Genomic DNA, 22345 nt, shown 5'->3' with positions numbered 1-22345 from the left:
TTAACTATGACAAGCCTGAAACATCAGGGATTTTCCAGTCGAGAAAAACTTCTGACACACCCAAAAGATGTCAAAGCCATTAATGCTGGGCATCATTTACTCAAATATTACCTACATTTCTGTTGATCAGATGATCAAAAACAACAGAATGCATGCATTTCTGTTCAATAAGAGATTGCTCTTTTGCTCTTTTTACATTGCTCTCACTGATAATGCTTACAAGCATAATCATCCTCCAAGTTTAATACTGCATAATAGAGCAAAAAGACTTTTTTTCACACAACGCCTATATGATAACAACAATAACAATTACCAACACATAATGAATTATGGCTGCAGTGGTTCATGTGAGTGTAAGGAGTGTGAGAAGCAGCACAGCGGGTTAATAAATAATATATTACATATATGGGAGAATATTAAAAGCACACTGTGAGATACTGTATAAACATTTGCCATATAGATTTATTCATAGTGATGCGCTTCTCTCCAAAAAGAAGATAACTGCAATAACAATCTTCTCTCAGCGTCCCCCAAAATAAAACGTATATGTGATACACATAATATTAAAAAAGGGAAAAATGAAAAAACATAATTTTGTGTTATTTGTTGTTGTTTTTTTTAAATAAGGCTATTAATTAGTTTTGGACACAGTGTGAAAAGGGCTCAACAAAACGTAACAAAACCTAAGTGTGTGTGTTCAACTGTTCAGAGGCTTGGGCGTAATCACAGGAGGGATCTGCTTTTGACTTCCACTCTAGGACTGAGACACACACACATATACAGGCACACACAGACATATACACACACACACGTGTGCACGATGGCTTTGTGGGGGAGTATGTAAGTGTCTCAGAGGGATACTGTTTCATTAGAGGCTGCTTCATTCAGTTGCTAAGTGATAGCACTCTGCAGAAAAACACATACAGGCACACACCTACACATCACCTCTAGGTCTTAGGGAGATTATTGTTTATCTTTATAAATATAGCGGGGTAAAAAAACAAAAAAAAAAAAAAAACTCCACTGCCTCACAATCACAGAGCTATTCTCATTCAGCGTCGTTTGCCAGGGGGGCAGATGGAGATGGCTGAAGTTGCTGAAAGCGTCCCAGCCGAACTGCGTCTGTCTAGCAAGTAGCAGTTTATCTTGAAAAAATTCCAATTACAAAATCTTCAATAACACCATCTTATTTATTACTTCTACAAGGCATAACAAAATCATACCCCTTAAGTTGTGTTCAAGGACACAGCTGATATAAAGATCTATGAGGAGAGGAGCCTAATACTGATGTTTCCATGAAAAATGATCCCCCCCTGAAAGACAAAGCCTGGATACGTGCTGGTTATAAAACAGCTACCGCAGTTACAAATCTCACAGCCTCTTTTTTTTTTTTTTTATAAAAGAAACATGATTTGAGATGTAATTGTTTTGCTCCCACTTAACTTTTTCAGAGCCTGAATTGTTTATTTGGACTCATTCCAAGGCAACTTCAAAGTGTATTTATTCACGTCATTTATAACTTGCTTATAAAACAGAATGCTAAAAACTTGCTTACCCTTTCAGGTCATTATCTAAGGTAAATTATACTACAAGTAGCGCATTTAAAAAAGCTAATTCAAAGTGGAGAGTTTGTATATGGCTGTATTTTCATCGCTGCAAACTCTTGTGGAAATTAAAGGAAGTAGTTTGCATTTTTTACCAGTATAAAGAAAATCTTTGGAGAGAGCAGACATGTTTTTGGAAGTACTGCATCACAGAGGGTCCTGTAAAAGCTCCTGAACTATAAAGGATACTCATTTATAATCACAGTAAGATGCTACACTAATTACATTTCACAGCCTCAAAGAGTACATTCACTATGATTAAGTGCCATGCAGGAGAATTCTGATTGGGTGGGTCACCTCCAGCTTGTCAGTACGCAGAAGTTTCTGGTTGGAGGAAGAGCCAGCGGTCACGGAGACGGGCGGGCTGCCGGGGACGATAACCGGAGTGCTGGGCAGGATGTCTGTTGGCACCAGACCCATGCTGTGGGACATGGGAGTCAGGTAGGGTGTGTAGCTTAAACCTGCGCTGGACCCCAGCCCCTGGCTAACTGGAAACGTCTGCTGCAGATGGAGAGAAACGACATGTTTATGACTGCTCTTTCAGTAGCTATTTTTCACATCCTTAATTACAATGGTAAGGATAGATAAAAAAAAATGCTGAACTGAAAGATGATGGATGTAGGCAGGGACAGTGGGAAGTGGAGGGTGAAAGGCAGTAAGAGGGTATGGAGATGAGAAAGAAAGAGAGAAGTAAGGGGGAAAGAGACACCAAAGGCAAATGAACAGAGGGTGCAGCTGGGGAGAGAATGTGGCAGGTAGAGAGAGAGAGAGTGGGAAAGGGATCGGCTTGAGAAAAAAAAAGAGAGAGAGGAGTGTGAGAGTAGAAACAAGAGGAGGTTCAGTTTTTTTTTGTTTTTTTTTTAACCGTTATGTATCCCAGGAAGATTTTGCTGAGCATGCACGTTCTTTTTTTGTTACACCTAGCACTAAACTGATGCAGTTAAACAAAGTCACACCTGGCAGCTACCCAGTGCAACCACAGTATAGGGCTGGCTGCTGAGCAACTCCCTGAGGACAGCTGGGGACTTTTTGTACGTTGCACAAGGGCATTACAAAAGCGAAGAAAAAATTTCTGATCTTCCAAGCCTGAGACGTAATCTAAAAACAGTCAAATCTGAGAGTTTAGATAACAATAAAGTACCTTACCAAAGACTGGATAAAGTCAGTGAATCGCATTGCTTGACGCCAAACTTTTTAATGCTAATCACGACAATGGAATTCACTGCTATTTTCTCAGAGAGACAATCAATTCCCACAGTAGCGAGTTCACACTAACCACAGGTTGCATGGTGGTGCCGGGGATCATAAACTGCATTTGTTGAGCCAACATGGCGGCAGCTGTCTTCTGCTGGATCAGGTTATTTCGCCCGTTGATCTCCAGCTGGGTCTTCAGGTGAGCAGGTGGGTGGAGGTATTTGCAGTTCTCTCGTGTGCAGCGACCCTGAGCACAAGTAAACAAATGTGATGGGGGAGAGGAAGGCGAGAGGGCGAGGGAGACAAAACAAGTCGTTAATGGTCCGAAAACTTCAACTCTCTCATCAACAGCATGAACAGAAAAGCAGCCAGTTTTTTGTTGATAAAGCTGAGTGTGACTAGGCTGTGGGCCTGCCTGAGGATGTGGCAGATACGTGGGCACTGACTCCAAAACATCAGGTGCTTGAAGGCAGCATACATATTCATACAGAGTGTGAAACAGAAATTCATGGGGATGGTTTGTGCTTTTGAGCAGAAACAACGCTATGGAAGATGATTACCATTTGATCTACTAGGTTTTTAACTGGAAGGTTAAAAGGTCATGCTTGCAACATGGACACACTGTCTACCTAGTATTCGTTGCAGATTGGGGGGGGGGGGGGGGGGGGGGGGGGGGTAGGCTTGCAGAGGCCATGGTGGATAAAGGCAATTACACTGTCAACCCAGAGGCTAACAGCAAACACAATAATCCAATATGGATCCAGGCTGCTGTGCTTACTGCAACGAGAGTGGGTGGAAGAGAGAGGGGAGAGGAGAGGTCAGGGGGGAGCGACAAAGTGAATGGTAGCATGAAAAAGGACACTCTGGAGCTATGTGGAAGATGGTACATAAAGGCGAGGAGAGAAGAAGAAAAGATGTGGGCAGAACAGACTGTTCGGAATTAGCAGAGAGGACAAAGGTCAAGGAGAAAACAGGAGAGATGACACATCTGGCATGACACGGCAAGTCTTGGTGAATGTGATCGAGAGAAGAGGTAACTGAGCTAAGCTTAGCGCAGTCTCGCACAAACGGCTCTGCTGCTTTGTCCGAATGCCCCTTTAACTCCATGACACAGATGAGCGTCACCACAGTGGCCTGATTAGCATTATCATACTCATCACTCCTCTATATGAAAGTATGACAGGTCTGCCTAGCTTCCACGCAGTGATCGGTTATGACTGAGTTTAATTACACAAGCGCTGCTCTCAAACACTACATCCATACCCAGACAGACAAAATGACAACAAACCACCAGGCAAAGCTACACACAGGATGTGTCTCATGTACTGTGGCGGTCTGGCGTGTGCAATGATGTGTATTATATTTGACAGGGTAGGGGGACTCCAGCTGAGTAGTGCAGTGAATTGTGAAAATGCCAATGACAAACAAAAAAAGGAAACAGCCAGCTTCAAGTTAAGTGGGGAATGTATAAATATTATATCAGTCTCCTGATATTATTATCATTCTAATGATAGTTGTGATTATTAGTACATGATCTATATATATTATATATGCGTGACTGAAACCCATGTGCAAATTGTCGCTGCTAAGCAACTTAGGAGGCCTATTATCTGTCTTATGTATACTGTTACAGTAGTAGAGTTGATGTCTGTGTATGTACAAGCAATTGATATAAAGTAGTAACTCAGTTTCAGACTTAAGTTTAATAAAGTTTTTCTACTCTTGGATCTGTTTGATATCAAACTGAGTGGAGAACCTTTATAATGGTCATCTCAGGGAGACTATAACTGTGAGCATCGAAGGGGTTCACCCACCTGCTGCTTCAAATTTTACAAGGAGGATGCCAGTCAGAAGAAAAGTGAGGGGGAAAGGAGCTAAAATACTTTGTTTCAGACCTGTTTTTTGTGTTGGAATATCTGAGGTTTAAATCACCAAATGTATCTGTATCGGTTTTAAAAATCCTATATGCATGGCAAAATATACATGAATGATTATTAACTATGATTCATGCAAAGCTGCTAAATAAATAGTCTCTTCAAGTCTCATCAAAGCAAAAACCAATATAACTATCCTGCTATTCTGTTCTTCGTGGCAGATATTAAAAGGCACTCCCAAACACACTGTTAGTGTTGTTCCAATTACAACTGATTGGAAGCGCAAGAGAGCAAAGCCACAAAGGATATGAAGTCTGTAAACACTATAGGCTCCTTTGCAATCACTTTTTCACATGAGTAATAAGATACATACAAACAAAGTTGATCCCAGGTTCAAGACTTTCAGAGACCTGGGTGCAGAACTATGAGTCAAAAGAGACTGACCTCTAAAACCTGGTGTCAGAGCTGCAGTGAGCCGGCTCTGGTGTCAGAGCTGGCTCACTGCAGCCACTACCTCCCTCCTCCTTCATGGCTCACACGCACAAAATCACACCTGCCCACACATACGCATACTAAATCTCTCAATCGCAACAAGCATCACCCACACACACACATACACACACCGGCTTAGGGATGCAGGCTAATGGATATACACACTGTTGTACTCAGCTCCATTCAGGCCTGTCCAGATCAGAGGAATAATGTTAGTGCTGGACCAAAAACCTCAGAGGTGTCCAAACTAATTGAAGCCTTATGCACCGCCACCACAGTCAAAAGTGACAAAAGGTGTGTGTCGGTGCTCTATGTGTGTTTTGTGTCTCTGTGTCCACAAGAGAGGATGCGTAGGCAGGTGTAACTGTGCATGTGTGTGTCTGTGCGTGCAGGAGAAAATGTGTGGGCAGGTATAACTCTGTGTGTGTGAGAAAGGGAGCTGGTGCTGAAGCTGAGCTCTGGACAGCATCCCAAACCGAGTCTGCGGGGAAGCGCAGCATCAATATCGCGCCCCGCAGAGATCACAGACACAGACGGACACAAATAAAGAGACACGCAAAAAAACACACACACCACAGACCCTCACCGCACACTATGTCGCTCAGTTCACTCCAGACTGCACTCTGGAGCCATTACCTCACTTTCTGCTCCATATTCGGTTCATCTACAGCCAGTGAATGACATATGCTTTCTGCAAATGCTCGTCATTAGTCTTCACTTAAAGCGATGAGGTAAATGGTGGCGAAGCTCCTTGTTTTGTGATTCTTACTAAATGCAGGCCTTGGAATTGTAGAACTTTCTCCTTTTATCTCGTCAAACTTTATTTAAGAGCATTTTCTTACTGATCTATTCACGATCTTTCACAGCATTGTGCTTGGTCTTTGCATAAATTTGTTTTAATTTATCCCAGTTTTCATCTAGTCTGTAGGTGGAAGAAGAAGCAATAAAAATAAGTAGTTTCAGGGCTGCCATGGCAATAGAAGACCCAGTACTATTAAACACAGTGAAAGGATTCAGTGCTCGAATTTATTATATAAACATCCCTTATTTGCAGGAGATTGCGGGATATAGTTCGTGTACGTAAGCTATATCGATCTCCGCCTATATTTACAGTGGTGTTTAAAGCAGAATAATCAATGTTCAGTAATTTCCCCAGCAAGAAATTTTTATTTGTTAGCAGGATTACTCAAAAATTTATTGACAGATCTGCATGATATTTGTTTTTATCAGCGGTGGAGATCTTAAAAGCACCTTGTATAATTGATCCAGATCTGGATCTATTCATTTTTGGAATTATTACCAAAAATAATTGATAAAAGACATTTGGTGCCACAGTTTTTAAAACAAATTATCCTGATATTCGCAGGAAAATATCACAAACTAATCTGCAGATATTTTTCTGGACCCAGAGTTGCAGTTTATGCATATCAGACCTTTTTTTCTTCTTTTTGTTGTTAGTTACTGTGTCAAATCTCAAAAGACATTAAAAGTTTATAGTGACACAAAAGTCATACAACTTATGTAGATCCGTGGGACTGAAGTAGTTAAAAACTCAAAGGTTAGCAGATGTTAAAACATGTTTCGGCATAAGTGTGTAAGGTAAGGGTGTGTTGGGGACTAAGGCCCCTAGGCAGTTAGCTACCTTTGATAGAAGTCAAAGTTTACTTAATAAATCCCGGTTGCTAATGTGAAATGGGATCCATGAAGACCAGTTTGAGTAATGGGGTCTCAAGACACCACATCAGACACTCATAATACTGTGCAGTGAGGATCCTTGGACTGTGAAGTTCAAGGCTGCAAGATACTAAAATACCAATTTGGCCGATATAGATAACAATATTTTTACAGTCTTTTAATTTTGTTTTTGTTCTTATTTATTCACCTTTTTGTTTTACGGTAATAAATTAATCTTAAAATAATTTACTGACCTGTTTAAAAGTCTTCAAGCTCTACAGCACACAATTTGTCTACCACAGCTTTAATAAAACTGATTTGACAGCCAACAGGACCGATACTGGATGATACCTACATGAAGCCAATATATTGATGCATCCCAACTGCACATTGGCTTTTATTGCTATGAAACTTGTCTTGATTATTGTGTATGAGTACGCATGAAAGGCTGCAATCTTTTAGATTGATTACCAAAGCTGGTGTGAACACAGCCTTACCTTTAACGTGTCAAAGTGTCAGAGTTTGTTTTTCTGTTATTGAGTGTCTTTTAAGAGCTTAACCTTCTCTTTGGATAATCATAAGCGGAATATGAATGGGCTATAAATACGTTTAACTGAGCCTCAAAACGGCTTGTAAAACATTAGGTTTCAGACACAAGAAGAAATGAGGTCATTTAAAAGAATTTCAGCTGTGTTCAGACTAGATGTTTAAGGTCAGTGAATCTAAGACTATTACAGGCTAAAGCTAGACATGGAGACATAATAGTTAATGCTGAAAAGTTCAAAGCAAAGAGAAGGTTAATAAAAACGTACACCCCAAGACATAGAATATTCATTATACTCATCCAGGTGGTAATTTTGGTAATTGGACACAGCAGCAAAGAGGGATGAAGATCTAACATATGCTTAATCGCAGACATGATAATAATAATTCTTGCTTAAATAAAATATGGCAAGGCAAATTGCAGTTACGATCTAGTGATGGCTACACATATCAATTTGGGAGTGCGATAATGATGGTCATGAATGAAGGGTCCAGGCTGCAGTTTGAAATGCCACACTTGATGATTCAAAGCACATAAGATGAGGTAAGCTTTGTGGAAAGGCACCGCTGCATCGCACATAAAAACGAAGCGTGTTTATGGCTTATGGTTTAAGCAGTGAGCTGGTTCACCAACGCATCGATGACGGTGCTAAAAAGCTGTGGCTGATGACAGTGCTGTGCCATCATCTGGTTTTAAGCCTTCATCCTTTGAGAGGGTGGCAGGCACATGCAAATACACAAACTCCCACACAGAAAGACACACACGCACACACACGCACAGGCCAAGTGCACTATGCCTTCTGTCTAAGCTACCCACTCAGAGCAGAGCAGAAATCCATTCATCATGGGCATTGCCTCTGAGCAGCTGTCTATGAAAAGGATCTTTGAAAGCACCACGGCACCTCTGTGATTCGTACGCCGGCCGCTGGTGTGTAGCCATAGCTACACTGCAAAATTATACCTTTCTCGAGGATCGCTCACATGGCAATTTCTTATTGCAGGCTGCAGGGTTGCCCTTGTATGGATGAATGCTGTGATCCATGCTTTGGGATACACTAATAACTGCTTTGATTCAGATTGGATAATTATTTGCATCGCAGTGAGAAACAAATGACAATGAAGGCGAGATCAAAGATAAATTAGTGGTTGCTTTCACCTGACATAAAGCCTCAGTTCGAGATCTGATAAAACATATTACTTGCAGTGATGTCCTTCAAATCCCCACAGCCATTGCCAACAAAACAAAACAGCACTTACTGTTTGCCAAGTTTTCATATACGATTATTGCCCATACAAATGGGCTCCACGTTAGGGCTGTTCCGAGGGGGAAGGGGATAAAGAGACCTAATTTCATAAACAGATTAGGATTACACTCACTTCACCCACTGCGGCTCCTTCAGTTGTTCATGGAAATCAAACAACAATGTTAAAAGCTTTTTTTTCTTTGTATTATATTAACTGCTACTATGTCACATTTACCATATTATCATTTTACTTAATGAGGATAAGTCTGAAGATCTCAGACATTGTCTGGCGTTTGTCTCGAGTGCCTAAACAATGTGTGCCTTACTTTAAACATATATCTACAGACTGATATATAATAAAAAGCGTGTTATTTGCAGACCTAAACTGTTGTCTTGTTATCATTCATGGCACTGAAAAAGAAGGATAACTAATTTTTCTCAGCAATCCGCTGATCACGCTCCCAATCTGTCATGGCCACACAGTTGACAAACCTTTAGCAAAAGGCAAAGTGGGAGAGAAAAACACACGGCAAACATTTACTGCAGCAAACACGCTGGTATGAGAACACAAAACACACACATACACACACACACAAACCTTTTTACACAGTGACAAAGTGCTGAGGAGGGTACAACAGTGCTTCTACACAAACATGACAGAGCTATCACACTGCAACACTCACAGATACACAGAGGCAGGGCTAAGCCTACAGAAAACATCCTCTGACTGTGTGATGCACATTTTAAACTGCCAGTGCTGAACTACTTTGTTGTGATTTTTGTCCTTTTGTATTTTTTTTTCCACGGTCAACTTTGGATGTCTGGATGCACTTCCACAGTGAAAAGACAAATGATTAGGTACACCACAGCAAAGTCTAATTATCTTCTGAGTCAGCTGTGGCTGCTAAGCACCTGATTCAGAGCCACACTTAAATTAATTTGCTACTTTTGTCAGTTAAAGCAATAAAACAAATCGAACAAAAGGTAAATTAAAACTATTTTTTACTATTTTTTTTACACAGGATAATTACTACTACAATTACAAAGCCATAATTACACTACAGCCACTTCTGGAGGTGGCACACATTAGTGAAGTGTAAAATAAATTCACAGGGAACACTGGCTCAAACGGCCCATGTATAACCCTGGCATCTTCATCAGTGGCAGAAACCCCTTCCACAACGCCACCCCGCCTCCTTCATCAGCCCCGGCTGAATGGTCAGAGTGATGACTGTTGTGTGTCTGTGGGTGGCACAGACACAGAGGGCCAGTCTTCCACCCCCTCCACAGAATAGCGCTTCACTTGTGGGCCCCTCCGTTCACCACTGTAACATTTGCATTTTGCCCTCAATGGGCGCTCTATGCTCAGCACTGCTGGAGACAGAGAGGAGCTGCCTATAGGCCGACAGAAGAGCTGAAAATGCCACTGCAAAGATGTCTGGCAACCCGCCTTTATGCTACACTCCTGTGGTTCCAATCAGCCTTAATGGGTAAACTAGGGCCCTGGTGCTTATCCCAGATTGATACGCTCGAAATGAAGCATTGCTTTTCTTTCGCACATCAACACCTCAAACTGAGAAAAAAAACCAAAAAACAATATTGATCAATTAGGTAGTGTTGAATCTTAAGGGTCCTGAGATGTGAGTGTGCATGCATTTCTCCATTAATCCACCCCAGTTTTCGCCAGCAGCACAGAGAAGCTGTGTACATATCTAAGCCCTCGTGATGTCTTTCTGACGTGAGAGTAGCTCTCAGTGACATGATCAATGACAGTGTGATTGGCAATATTGGCAGACTGCAATCCTGAAGAAACAATGAGGGAGGAAAATCATGGGGAAAAGAGCTTAAACACATGCATGGTCAGCACAAACCAGGCACTGGCTACATGATGGCTGAAGACTTTAGAAGTGAAAAGTCACAAAGATGGGACTCTAACTGATAATGTTTAAAGTCCAACATACCTAGCTGACTTTGGCGAACCACAAAAACGACACTAAAATGCTCACAAAGGCAGCTTCTGCAGACATTGCTTTAAAAAAAAGCTTCTGCCTTTTTTCCGACAGGACGTCCATCAGAGAAGCTGTAACAATGTCTTCTTCCCCACATTTATCCGATTGTCCTTCTCAGCGTGAAAGCAGGAGGGCTGCTGTGAGAAACTGATTCAAATTATTCTGACGTGAAGCCTGTGATATGTGTAATCCTTTTACAGCATAGCCAAAGAACCTGTTGTAACCCAACTGACCAGCAAGAAGGGGGTGGAAAGGCACTCGCTCTCTCTTGTCTCTCAGCATTCCCACATATCTCCTTCTTTTCTCTCTCCTTCAGTGCCTTGTCTCAGCAGTGTGCCATTTATATCCAGCCTTTTAATGCTAAGCCATTTACATTGTTGAGAAATGACTTGTGGTCTTCCTTTCATTGGGTGTTTGGTTTACAGGTATTTGCACTTGTAGCTATAAATATCCAAATGAGAACATTTCATGGCTTGCAACACTTACAGTACTGAAAGCTTAGCTTAGTTTGAACCCTCAACACTCAACACATTTTGCTTTTTCTAGGGCATCCATGAAAAAAAACCCCAGTTGCACTTGTTCATAATGTCCTTCTTTCTCTCCTCTCTTAGTTTACTCCAATAGTGTCTTGTTCCAAGGACCCTAACAGCTGGTTATGGGTCAGCCTGTAACAGTTAGAGCAGTAGTTCCCAAACTACCGTACGCGTACCCTCGGGGGTACGCAAGTGGCTGTAGGGGGTACGCGTGGGTTGGGGTTGGAGTGGGGATCAAAAGTTTTAAAAGCCGAAATTTGCGCTAATGCAGTTTTTTTTGCCTGTCAAATACATGACTATATACCACCCTCTGGTGTTCAGCAAAAAAATAGCTCTGACAAAATACATGGGCGTGATTTGCCCAAATGACTGACACCTAACAGTTGAAGTTGCCTCCAAGCATTCAGTGCAGCGCGAAAATGGACAAGTGGTTAACAAGAAAAAAAGGCCCTACCACAGAGACACCGGCCACAACAACCAATAAGCTCATGTCTGAAGATGCATTTTCCAGTGACCGCACAGGTGATTGTTCAACAACAATGTGTTCGTCAGATTTGGATGCTAGCAGTGCTAGCAGGGATGTATCTGTGGTTACTAGCCAAGTGGCTAGCATAGCTGGAGCCAGCCATGTGGAAAGTGATGAAGTGTCTGATGCGGAGCGTCAAAGTGGGAGAAAGCATGACAGCACGGACTGTAACACAACCTCATCAAAGAAGCGCAAATATGATGACAATTATATTTCGCTGGGGTTTACGTGTATAAATATTGGTGGATTTCCCCGGCCACAGTGTGTTATTTGTGCAAAAGTATTGTCTCAGAACTCAATGAAACCTTCACTTTTGCGCAGACATTTAGAGACAAATCATCCCCATTTGAAAAATAAACCAAGGGAATATTTTGAGCGACAGCTAAAATCACTTTCAACAAGTAAAACCTGCATTCAGGTGCCAGATCTTATGAATAAAAACAGACTACAAGCATCTTACATGGTCAGTTACAGAGTGGCTAAAAACAACAAACCCCACACTATTGTGGAGGACCTCATTCTCCCTGCTGCTTTAGATATGGTAGGGACAATGTTGGGGGAAAAGGCAAAAAAGACGATACAGTCCATTCCATCATCAAACAATACTGTCTTACGGCGCATCAATGCAATGTCAGAAAATGTTTTACAGCAGCTACTTCTGCGCATACGCCACAGTGAATGTTATGCAATACAGCTAGATGAGTCCACGGATGTGGCTGGCCTGGCGCATCTTCTCGTATATGTGCGCTACATTCATGAAGGAACCATCAAGGAGGACATGCTGTTCTGTAAACCGCTGGAACAAAGGACAACTGCCGCAGATATTTTTCAAAAGCTGGACACATTCATGAACACACATGGACTCGTGTGGGACAGATGTGTTGGCATCTGTACTGATGGCGCACGGGCCATGACTGGGAGACACGGAGGTGTGGTTTCGCGTGTGCAAGCAGTCGCGCCAGATGCCTCCTGGGTACACTGCAGCATCCACCGAGAGGCTCTTGCTGCAAAGGGAATACCTGTCCGTTTGAAACATGTTTTGGACACGAGTGCAAAAATGGTTAACTTTGTGAAAGCCAGGCCGCTGAACTCCCGCTTATTTGCTGCGTTGTGCAATGAGATGGGCAGCGAGCATGAGACATTATTACTCCACACAGAGGTTCGCTGGCTATCTAGAGGGAAAGTGCTGACCCGTTTCTTTGAGTTGAGGGATGAACTTAAAGTTTTCTTCAGTAACCATCCCTTTGAGCTGTCTGAACATTTGCATGATGAAGAGTACCTTACCTGCCTGGCTTATCTGTGTGATATATTTTCTCGTCTGAACGAGCTCAATCTCGGATTACAAGGCGTTTCTGCAACTATATTCAATGTTCAAGATAAAGTTGAGGCCATGATAAAGAAGTTAAACCTTTGGAAGAACTGCTTGGATACAAACAACACTGAAGTCTTTCCTGTGCTGCATGATTTTCTGTGCTCTAATGATCTCACACTATCTAAAAGTGTAAAGCGCGAATGTAACGTGCACCTTGAGGAGCTGGCGGTGCAGTTACGCCGATACTTCCCAGAGACGGACGGCTCAAATGATTGGATACGTCACCCGTTCACCGCCGTGCCTACTTCGTTATCACCGTCTGACCAGGAGAGCCTAATTGAAATCGCCACAGATGGATCTCTAAAAGTTGAACACGCTCAAAAGAACCTGGCGGATTTCTGGATAGGGCTGCGCACTGAACAGCCCGCGCTGGCTAAGCGCGCTGTCAAGACTCTGATGCCTTTCGCCACCACATACTTATGCGAAAAGGGATTTTCTGCTTTAACAAACATGAAAACAAAATACAGAGCAAGACTTTGTGTGGAAAACGATTTAAGACTCAGCCTTTCCCAAATTGAGCCAAACATTGAAGAGCTGTGTGCCTCTGCTCAAGCACATCCATCACATTAAATAAAGTTCTGTTTAATGAAAGTTCATGGCCTTTATGCTCTCGACAAAAAAGTGAATTCTAATAAATCCTTTGATACACTGCTAGTATTAAGTAGTAAAGTTTGTTATTAAAACTCTGTCATTACTAAAAAATATTGATAAATTCATTTGGTGGTGAGAAATAATCGACTGTGCAGTATCTTTATGCATGCGATATTGCAATGTATTTATAGACACTAATTAAGAGTCGTTCGTAGTAGGGGGTATGCGGCTGAGGGTGACATGTCTCAAGGGGTACGTGGCTGGAAAAAGTTTGGGAAGCACTGAGTTAGAGGAAAGTACTTTGGTGAAAGCCCCCAGCTATGAGACACCAACAGGACAGGCACTCTGGTGCTCAGAAGACTGGGGAAAAAAAGCAGACCCAGTGATCCCAGCAGCCGGTAAAGTAGTGAGGCGCTAGATGCACATGGACAGGGCTTCCCTTTATCCTTGAACCCACAGAATGCTCCCTCTTAAGGATCTTGTTTTGTTTTTAGGCTCTAATGGATCTGTTTGGGCTAATGGGTCTGTTTGAAGCGGTGAGGCCCCGGGACAGCAGGAAACACTGAAAATCCATTATGAAATGATAGCCAGAGGCTTTTTGTTTACATTTAGCCTGGTAATGGAGAACAGGAATCAATGGTGAAAAGCGGGAGGAAAACTAGTCATTTAAACTTAAAAACTGTGGCAACTCCAAACTTCCTTTCACGCCTGATTGTACTCTGCTCAACTCTATTTAGCATAACATATACAGAAAAGAAAACACCACTGTAGAGCACAGAGACTTGGTATTTTAGAAGCGTCTGCTTTCTTCACCTTCGCCCAAGACACACATAAGACATGTGTTGCCTCAGCAGTAATTAAGTGCCTTTGTTTCATGAGCTATAATCCCTCAGATGAACAAGTGGTAGTGTTGCTGACACGCTTGAGATTACCCAAGAAGAGGGGGGGGAAGGACAGAGAGTGGGAGAGTGGGATTAAGGTGATATAAAGTGTGTTGTTTCTTCCTTTCTTGTTTGTCCTGGGATGCCTGGATATCATGAATCTTTCTCCCACAGGCCGTAAATCTAAACACTCCCACCTCCATCTGAGGAGTGTAATAAAGCCTGTCCTTGCTGATCAAATGTCTTCAGCAACTGGATGTGTTCATTTTTCTTGTTTGGACAAAACAAGAACAAAGAACACATCGAAATTTCATCACACTGTGTCCTTATAAGTCTGTGTGGTAACATCTCTGAACAGTTGCAGCACGTTGTGCATCAGCTGAAAATCACATGCCCATGATCTCATGACACAGAAATGCACTGGGAGTCTTCAGTTAGTTAAATCCATAAAACTCTATAAAAAGAAAGTGCCTTTAAAATGCATTATTTCTAATGACCAGCAGGTAACGAGGAAGATATGGCAGAATTTGCTTTACCATGTGACTGACAAGCTGCAAGCACACAAGTATGCAGTGTCCCAATGATCATTACGTCTGGTTTCCAAACAATGAGATGACACGGCCAAAATGCTCAGCCTTCAAAGAAATTCACTAATCAATGGAAGAAGGGTTATAGACAGTCTGACTCACACCGCAGATCAGGCAGTTCAAGAAAATGTTGGAGTTGTTTGTCTAAATTCCTACTTAGAATTACAAATAAACGCTACACTAAAGATGTTTTGGTAGTCAATATGTGCCTGACTTCATGAGAGAGAAATGAAAAACAAAATGTTCTTAATCAATACACAGGGTCTTCATTAATTTTCTGCGCTACTGTGGTTAAATAGTCTGCAGGGTATAAACAATTTTCTATCAGGAGCTGTGATATATATACTTGTTGCAGGTTGTGAAAACAACCTATAGTTTAACCATCTAGGGTATGGATCGAGGAGCTTTTGTGCAGTCGTGGAGCAGCGAAAAAAAAAGAAGCCTATCAGCATTCAGCTGATGGCTATAATAACTAACTATGTTGGATACGAGTGTGAGTATTGTAACCGTCTTTTGAGGAGGCAACGTTCAAAGTGTGGCTGCAGTGGCACCGTTGCGAGGCACCTGCAAAGCCCCGGTTCCCGCTGCTAATCCAGCTGGAGGCTGAAGCCTTGCTTCAGTTAATCTGATCATCTGTGACCTGCTGAGACATGAAACCCACCCTGCAGAGCTCATTTACTCTGTACGCACAAAAACGTAAACAAGTATCAATAAGACACATAGAGGGAGATTGGCGAGGAAGCTGACATAGACACTTGGGCACAATCATACAGCGTGTTTGAAGTGAAGCAGCTGTCTCACTTTCCCATACACGTCTAAAACTATATACTATCCAAAAGAAAGGCTCAGCTATGACATTGCCACCTCTCAGTCTGTTGATAAGTGAGTCACAGCTAGAAGACGGAGGCATTAACCTGCTTTCAACAAGCTGTCATTTCCCTATGCTCATCCTGTCAGCTCTGCAATGATATGAGGGCAGTCCTACAGCTAACTTCAACTAGCCATATTGGTGAAAGACATCATAGAAATAGGTTATATGATGTTGATGGCCTAGTTTGAAAAGAACTGTGCCACATCCCCAAGAGGAAATAGCAGAAAGCCGGTAGGCTCTTTTTTAAATTTCCTAATTTTACATTTGTTGACAGATACAATTTCAATCATTCTCTAGCGATCAAAGGCAAAACTACTCCACAGTGGTGCAAAAATAGCACAAATCAGCTACAACTGCTAATGAAATAAATAAAATAATGTGGGAACATGAAAAAAAAGGCTAGCCTACATCTTCTTTCTCTGCTGACACTATCGACCGCATGTCAGAACATGTTGAGGAGTTGTGTAAATCCATAAAACAGATAAAGGAGGATAATGAGATGGAGGGGAGAGAGGAGATCTATTCATCAAAGCCTCTTTCTAACACACTCAGCAGATAGGGGGAGAAACGCTGGATGGCTGCTTACTCTCCTGTTTGGAGATTAAAGCTTTGGTTGCTGACAAAAAAAAGTTGCGAAGTGCAGGTTTATGATTCAACCTACAAAGAAACCAGACAGTTTCTTTTACTCAAGAATTAATTTTACAATCAAACTAATAATTCAGTTATTGAGTATAATCTTGTATCTTTGATGAAACTCTCCATATGTCGGAAAGTTATTTATGTTTAATAAATACATGGTAAGCAAGACAAACCACACTCTGTGTTTCGGACTAACCTAAACATTGCGCGATGATAAATCAAGAGATGACATTATAAAAGGGAGTTAGATAGAAACAGTATCTGTTCATGCAAGCATTTTAATACACTTTCTAGATCCATCTATATGTGTGAAAAAACACAACACAATATTGCTCATGTACATTGGGCGTGTATGTGCTCACGTAGAAGCCATTGCTTTTTAAAAATTCTTCGGAAGAAGAACCAGAAGGGCAAATAGTAAAACCAGTTTTCTTTGGCTAGGTCGATGATAAAACTGATGTTCTTAATGAAAGGAACACATGGTAAAGGGTGGCGATACCAGCAGAAAACATAGCTTGGGAGTGGCTGCGAAACAAAAAGGCCCGCATATTAGAGCGGTACTGGAAGCATTATCTATTGCCAGAAGTCTCGCCTGCACCGCAGGCAAAAAGTACTCACTACGCACCACTGACTTTGTTTTAAATGAAAATACCTCCTTGTCAATTCTGTTTTTCAGACAGAATTCAGAAAGCTGTAGAGTTGTTTGCAAGTGCCTCAGTTAATACAGTACCTTGCTAAAACACCAAATTAGATCCTGGGCACTAGAGCACTCATTTAATGTAGTAAAGTCTAAGATTTTTAACCAGCTAAATGATTGTTTTTTGTCTTTTTTATGGCTCAGAAGCATATTGTTTTCCACTCCACTGGGCAAAGTTTCCAGTCTATGACATCTTGTACACTATTTCTGTTGCAGTGCAAAAGAAGTACCCACACAAGCATGTTGAAATAAATTGTGCGTAGCTATATCAGCAACTAACTTGGATATCTGTGTCACGCTTTCCAAAAGTCTGATTTTATATATTTACTACTGTGGAATCTAGATGTACATGTAGTGATAATTTAAGGTTTGAAAGTGTCTTCAAACGCAAGTTGTTTTTGTGTTTTCGTTCTATACACAACCAAAGGTGAATAAGAGCAACATCACTTGGTTGTTTGTTGGCCCTGGTGATGAGGCCACTGAGGCCTCTTCTCTCTCCTGTGGGCTGTGAAGGCTCTAATCCCATATGGAGATGATACAAACAGTCCTCATAAGTTTGAGAACACTGAGGAAGACAGAGTAGAAGAAGTGCTCATACCTGGTTAAAGTAATAGCTGCCCTTTGGTCAAAGAAATAAGATCAATAAACCACGGTAGTGACACAGTGACTCAGCCTTTGAGCTGCAGGGTGTGTTTTATCTTAAAATCGTCCGAACGAGGCAAACACATTGATCACGTTATTCACTTATGTCATCACCTTGTCCTTTTCCTGTTTTCTCCAAGGGAAGTCAAAGCTTCCCTTGGAGAAAACAGGTCCAAAAGGAAGTGAAAGCAAACTGAATTCAGTGGCACTATGGAAATGCAAACAGGACCACATTAGAGAGCGGCAACAGTTTATTTATCAAATGCAAAATGTGCCTTTTTTGGTAAGATGGAAACAGGCATGAATCACAGGCGGTGTGCACCTGAGCCGTGCGGCTGTTAAACCTGACACTCTTCCTTCCATGCGTGTTTCGACAATTTGCGGTGCCAATTTATGCTCACCACTGTCACCACTACTCTTTCACTCTCACCCTCCTCTGTCTCCACCTTCATTCCCTCACCCACCATGGGTTGAGCCAACTCTGCGAGGGTGCGCTCTGCCAATTAGTGTCTCCCACCTGTCGCTGTGGGTCACTGGAGCAGGCATCTGCTGGGTGTGAAATTGGCCATCTCACTTTTGTCCATGAACTTTTCAAGCCCCCCCCCCCCCAAAGCTCCTTGTTGGCCCAAACATACAACCACCCACCCACAGGAACAGAAATGCTGCTATGACCTAAAGTTGACCTTTATGGTATGGCCACCCTCTGTGGTAGGGGAAAGGAGGCAAGAGAGTGATACAAATACAAATAATACCTCTAGCTTGGGTTTTAAATAGAACAGAAGGATGCATCCTGCCAAATATGTTTTAGTGCATCAAAGGAAACACAAAAGTTGCCATTCCTATTCTGCGTAGTGATATTGCACCATTCCCACAGGTCAAACTTAACACTCTGTGTGTACTTTGTGCTTTGAGTGCCGTTAGGAATGATATCCAAAACTACATAAATAGGACACAGGTGGAAGTAAACACGGCTCATCCTTTATTAACAAACATCAGTTTATTGTTGCTGTGGGAGTTCATAGCCAAGCCAAGAAAAGAAGCGTCGACAAAGCATCATTTGAGAACCAGTACTGGATCTGAATAAGCTGAGTATGACTATGTTTTCTTAGCTTTCCTTCTAATTACAAAGCTATAAAGGGGGCCTACTGTGCTTTTCCTATTATTCTGCCATATTTTACAATGATGGAGATTCAGAAAATGACTTTGCATATATACAGGTAACACCTGTGAGCCAAAAGCTCAGGCTTCAGACAGGATCTGTGTGTGAGGGGCAGCCAATCAGAAGATAGCTGGCTTAAAGGGAGGTTGTTTAGACAGTGACTGAACTAAGGAGCTGGTAAAAGATACATAAGGATGATTATGAACCGTGAACCATACAAAGCTACTGTAGTAGAGCCCAGCAATTAAAAACGTGGAGCGTAACAGGCTCAGTTTAAGCCTTTCATTCACTAATACAGGAGCCATTTACACTGACGCCAAGACTTTCATCTAGACAGGCTCTATCAAATTACTCCATCATAGAGCTGCTTTAGCCTGGCCTATTAAGCTTGATGCTCGAGAAAAAAACTAGACTGGCCTTGAATTAATAGTCTGCTCAACCTTGTGCCACTGACTGCAACAGCATACTGGTTTGGGCGATCGGCCATTTCAGACAAAGGCACAACCCCGCATGATCTCATCAGCCTAATTCAGTCCATATGCTAACTCAAAATAAGACAAGTGACTGTCTCTTTATTATGTGTGCCAGTACAAAGCACCAACTTTTTAAGTGCCATTTCTCAAAATGGGGGTCTCCATTTAGCTCATCAGTATCTGCAGCGCAGCAGCGCGCATTGGAAGGCTTCGACAAGTAATTATGGCAGATTCCACTTTTACTGCGCAGTCCGTCACTGCCACTCAATGAGCCTGAATAGGATATGAGTCAGAACACTTCTAAAATGGAGTTCACACAGGGCACACTCCATTGTCACTTCTCTTTTTCATATGCAAGCCCAGTGTCAATCACTGTCAGTGTAGCTTTTGGTGCTTACTTTATTAGCAAAATGACTTTTTTACAGTGACATACCGACATGTAGGCTTTTGAAGTTCGCAGCACTGACAAGTCTCCACAAGGGATTGGGATGTCATGGTAGGACTGGTTTACAACTGCCTCTGACACAGCCCAACAGTCATTTAAACCAAAAAAAAGAAAAAAAGAAGAGGTCCCCTAAAGATTGCCTTTATGTTGCCTCATTAGATGGAGCCAATTAAGGAGATCTTTGTCTAATTATAAAGACTGGCCCCTAGGAGACAGCTGGGCCTGTCTGTCTAACTGTTTGCAGCTCCCAAGGTGCGTCTGCCTACAAACTGAGGGTGGTTGGGTGGAAGCATCTTGAACTCCGTGCCTCTGTAAGCTTGTCCATTTACTTATCACCAGAGAATTAAAGAACCCCGAGGAAGCAGTCAACACATTCCCAGTGAAACGATTAATTTCAGTGTTTAAAATGGGCTACAGCCAACGCCATATGCTTCAGTACACTGGCAATACAGTGATCATACTGCGGCTACCACTAGGCATCGCTTGCCCTTCCAAAGGGAGGAAAAAAACACAGAAGGCTGAAGATAATGATTTTTTTTTCAAGCATGATATACAGTGCATTTTTAATCTAAGGTTAGGTTCCAGTGAATAAAGCAGGTAAATATGTGCTACCCTTAGAAAACCTGAGTCTGTCTCTCAGTGATGATGAAACTACGTATCAATAATTAATGGGGCTGATACTAAAGGTCAACCGCACAGCATGCCTCCTGCCTCACTCTGGCATAGATCTGCCTTCTGCTTTACTGCAGAGGTGCTCACAACAGCAACAACTACTGCAGCAGTAAGGGAGTTTGAGTCCAGCTGGCTTTGAAATCATCAAATGTGAGGATGCCATTGACTCTGCAGCACTGATTTAAGTTACCTTTTTTTTTTCCACAGGCAGAAAAAAAATAATGCAGAAAATGGAGTACTTTATCAGCACTGTGGGCAGCTGAGAGAGATGGAAAAAGAGGATGACTCAGAGGTAGTGGGTGGACTGAGACCAGGTGAGACACTGGTACAGCAGATGGGCAGATTTTCAGTGCTCAGTCGTTCCATCATGTTGCAGGCAGCTCATTGGATGAAGAACACCTACTATTCAATCTGACATTAAACAACAGTAATGCCATACATCTTTTTTTGCTTTTTTTAAAAGAGAAGACATAATAGAGTTCAAGATCAAAACTACAACCCCATTAGGTGATATAACAAAGGCTGCACATTAGCAGAATGGGAAGCAGAGAGTGCTGAATACTGGACATGTTTATCAGGCCTCATTATAGCACTGATTGGAGCGATGTAAAGCAGAACCGCCTTGGTGTATTTTTGATAAAATAACACAGTTTTTCCTGACATTTACTTTAACAAAAGTAAATACTGCTTATTCTCATCTGTCTGACATCTGAAAACCCATAATTTCCACACAAAATTGCATGAAATATTGTCCGATGATTTTCATTTGGCTCCTTGTTTTATTTTTAGGTTGGCTGCCCACATGGAAAGGAAACATTTTCACCAAAAAATCCTGTTGCTAGAGCACAAGATTTGGAACCAACAGCGCCAACAGTATCCCAGCAATTGAGCTCTGATTTCTCAGAGCAGCAAACGAGAAATGTGGAGCTGATATTGTGGAGTTTTTCAGCTACAAATGGCAGACTCACACAAACAACAACGTTGAAGCACACTGACCAACACAAATGTGGGTCAAAGCGGTGGCCCAGTTAAAATATCGGCGTGTGTTGACTTTGCTGATCAACAGCAGTAGTGTGAAATTTTAACCTGAAATTTAATTTCAGCTAAAAAAACATGTAACATGTCAGAATAACATGAAATTTAAAAGACATGGAAGCATTTTGGCTGCTCCAGATGTTTTTATTGCTATGCCATGCTCCTTCATAATACTAATTATAAAAGCATCTTGATCAGACTATCTTAGTCAGCACAAACCTTTTGTAACACAACAAGTAGAGATGTCAGTACATGTCATGTTGTTATGCCGATATCAGGTAACAACGCCGATAACAACTAATACTGACTGTTTAACATCAATGGATCCCCATGTAATATAATAATATAACACAGAAGACAACATTTGAACTTCTACAGTAGGGCTGGGCCATATTATACCGTTCACGGTAATACCGGTATAATGTTAGGCAACGATAGGAAAATGAAATATCGCGATAGAATGGGAGTAAAACGCGCATGCGCAGTGCCTTTGTTTTCATACGCACATGGCCGATTGTTGAGTGAAACAGATGAACCAGAATTGGTTTGTAAAAATGGTGCAACTTCCGTGATGTGGAACTGGTTTGG

The 22345-nt window shown here is 41.9% G+C and overlaps 1 protein-coding gene across 13 annotated transcripts in view; it reads right to left on the bottom strand.

Moving 5' to 3' along the window:
• mbnl2 (muscleblind-like splicing regulator 2) overlaps positions 1 to 22345 on the bottom strand; it is a 53592-nt gene that overhangs the window by 12536 nt on the left and 18711 nt on the right. For 12 of the 13 annotated variants that reach the window (XM_080878748.1, XM_080878745.1, XM_080878743.1 and 9 more), the window contains 2 exons: positions 2881 to 3045; positions 1902 to 2105 (listed from right to left, as the gene is read on the bottom strand). In XM_080878748.1, coding sequence (XP_080734874.1) covers positions 1902 to 2105; positions 2881 to 3045 — 369 coding nt within the window. The remainder of the gene's footprint in view (positions 1 to 1901; positions 2106 to 2880; positions 3046 to 22345) is intronic. The other variant, XM_080878747.1, reaches the window with a different exon arrangement.

This window comes from Rhamphochromis sp. 'chilingali', assembly GCF_963969265.1.
Source record: "Rhamphochromis sp. 'chilingali' genome assembly, chromosome: 3".
Taxonomy (NCBI): Eukaryota; Metazoa; Chordata; class Actinopteri; order Cichliformes; family Cichlidae; genus Rhamphochromis; species Rhamphochromis sp. 'chilingali'.
Note: the sequence above shows the minus strand (reverse complement) of the source record. Positions and strands in the feature narration are given on the sequence as shown.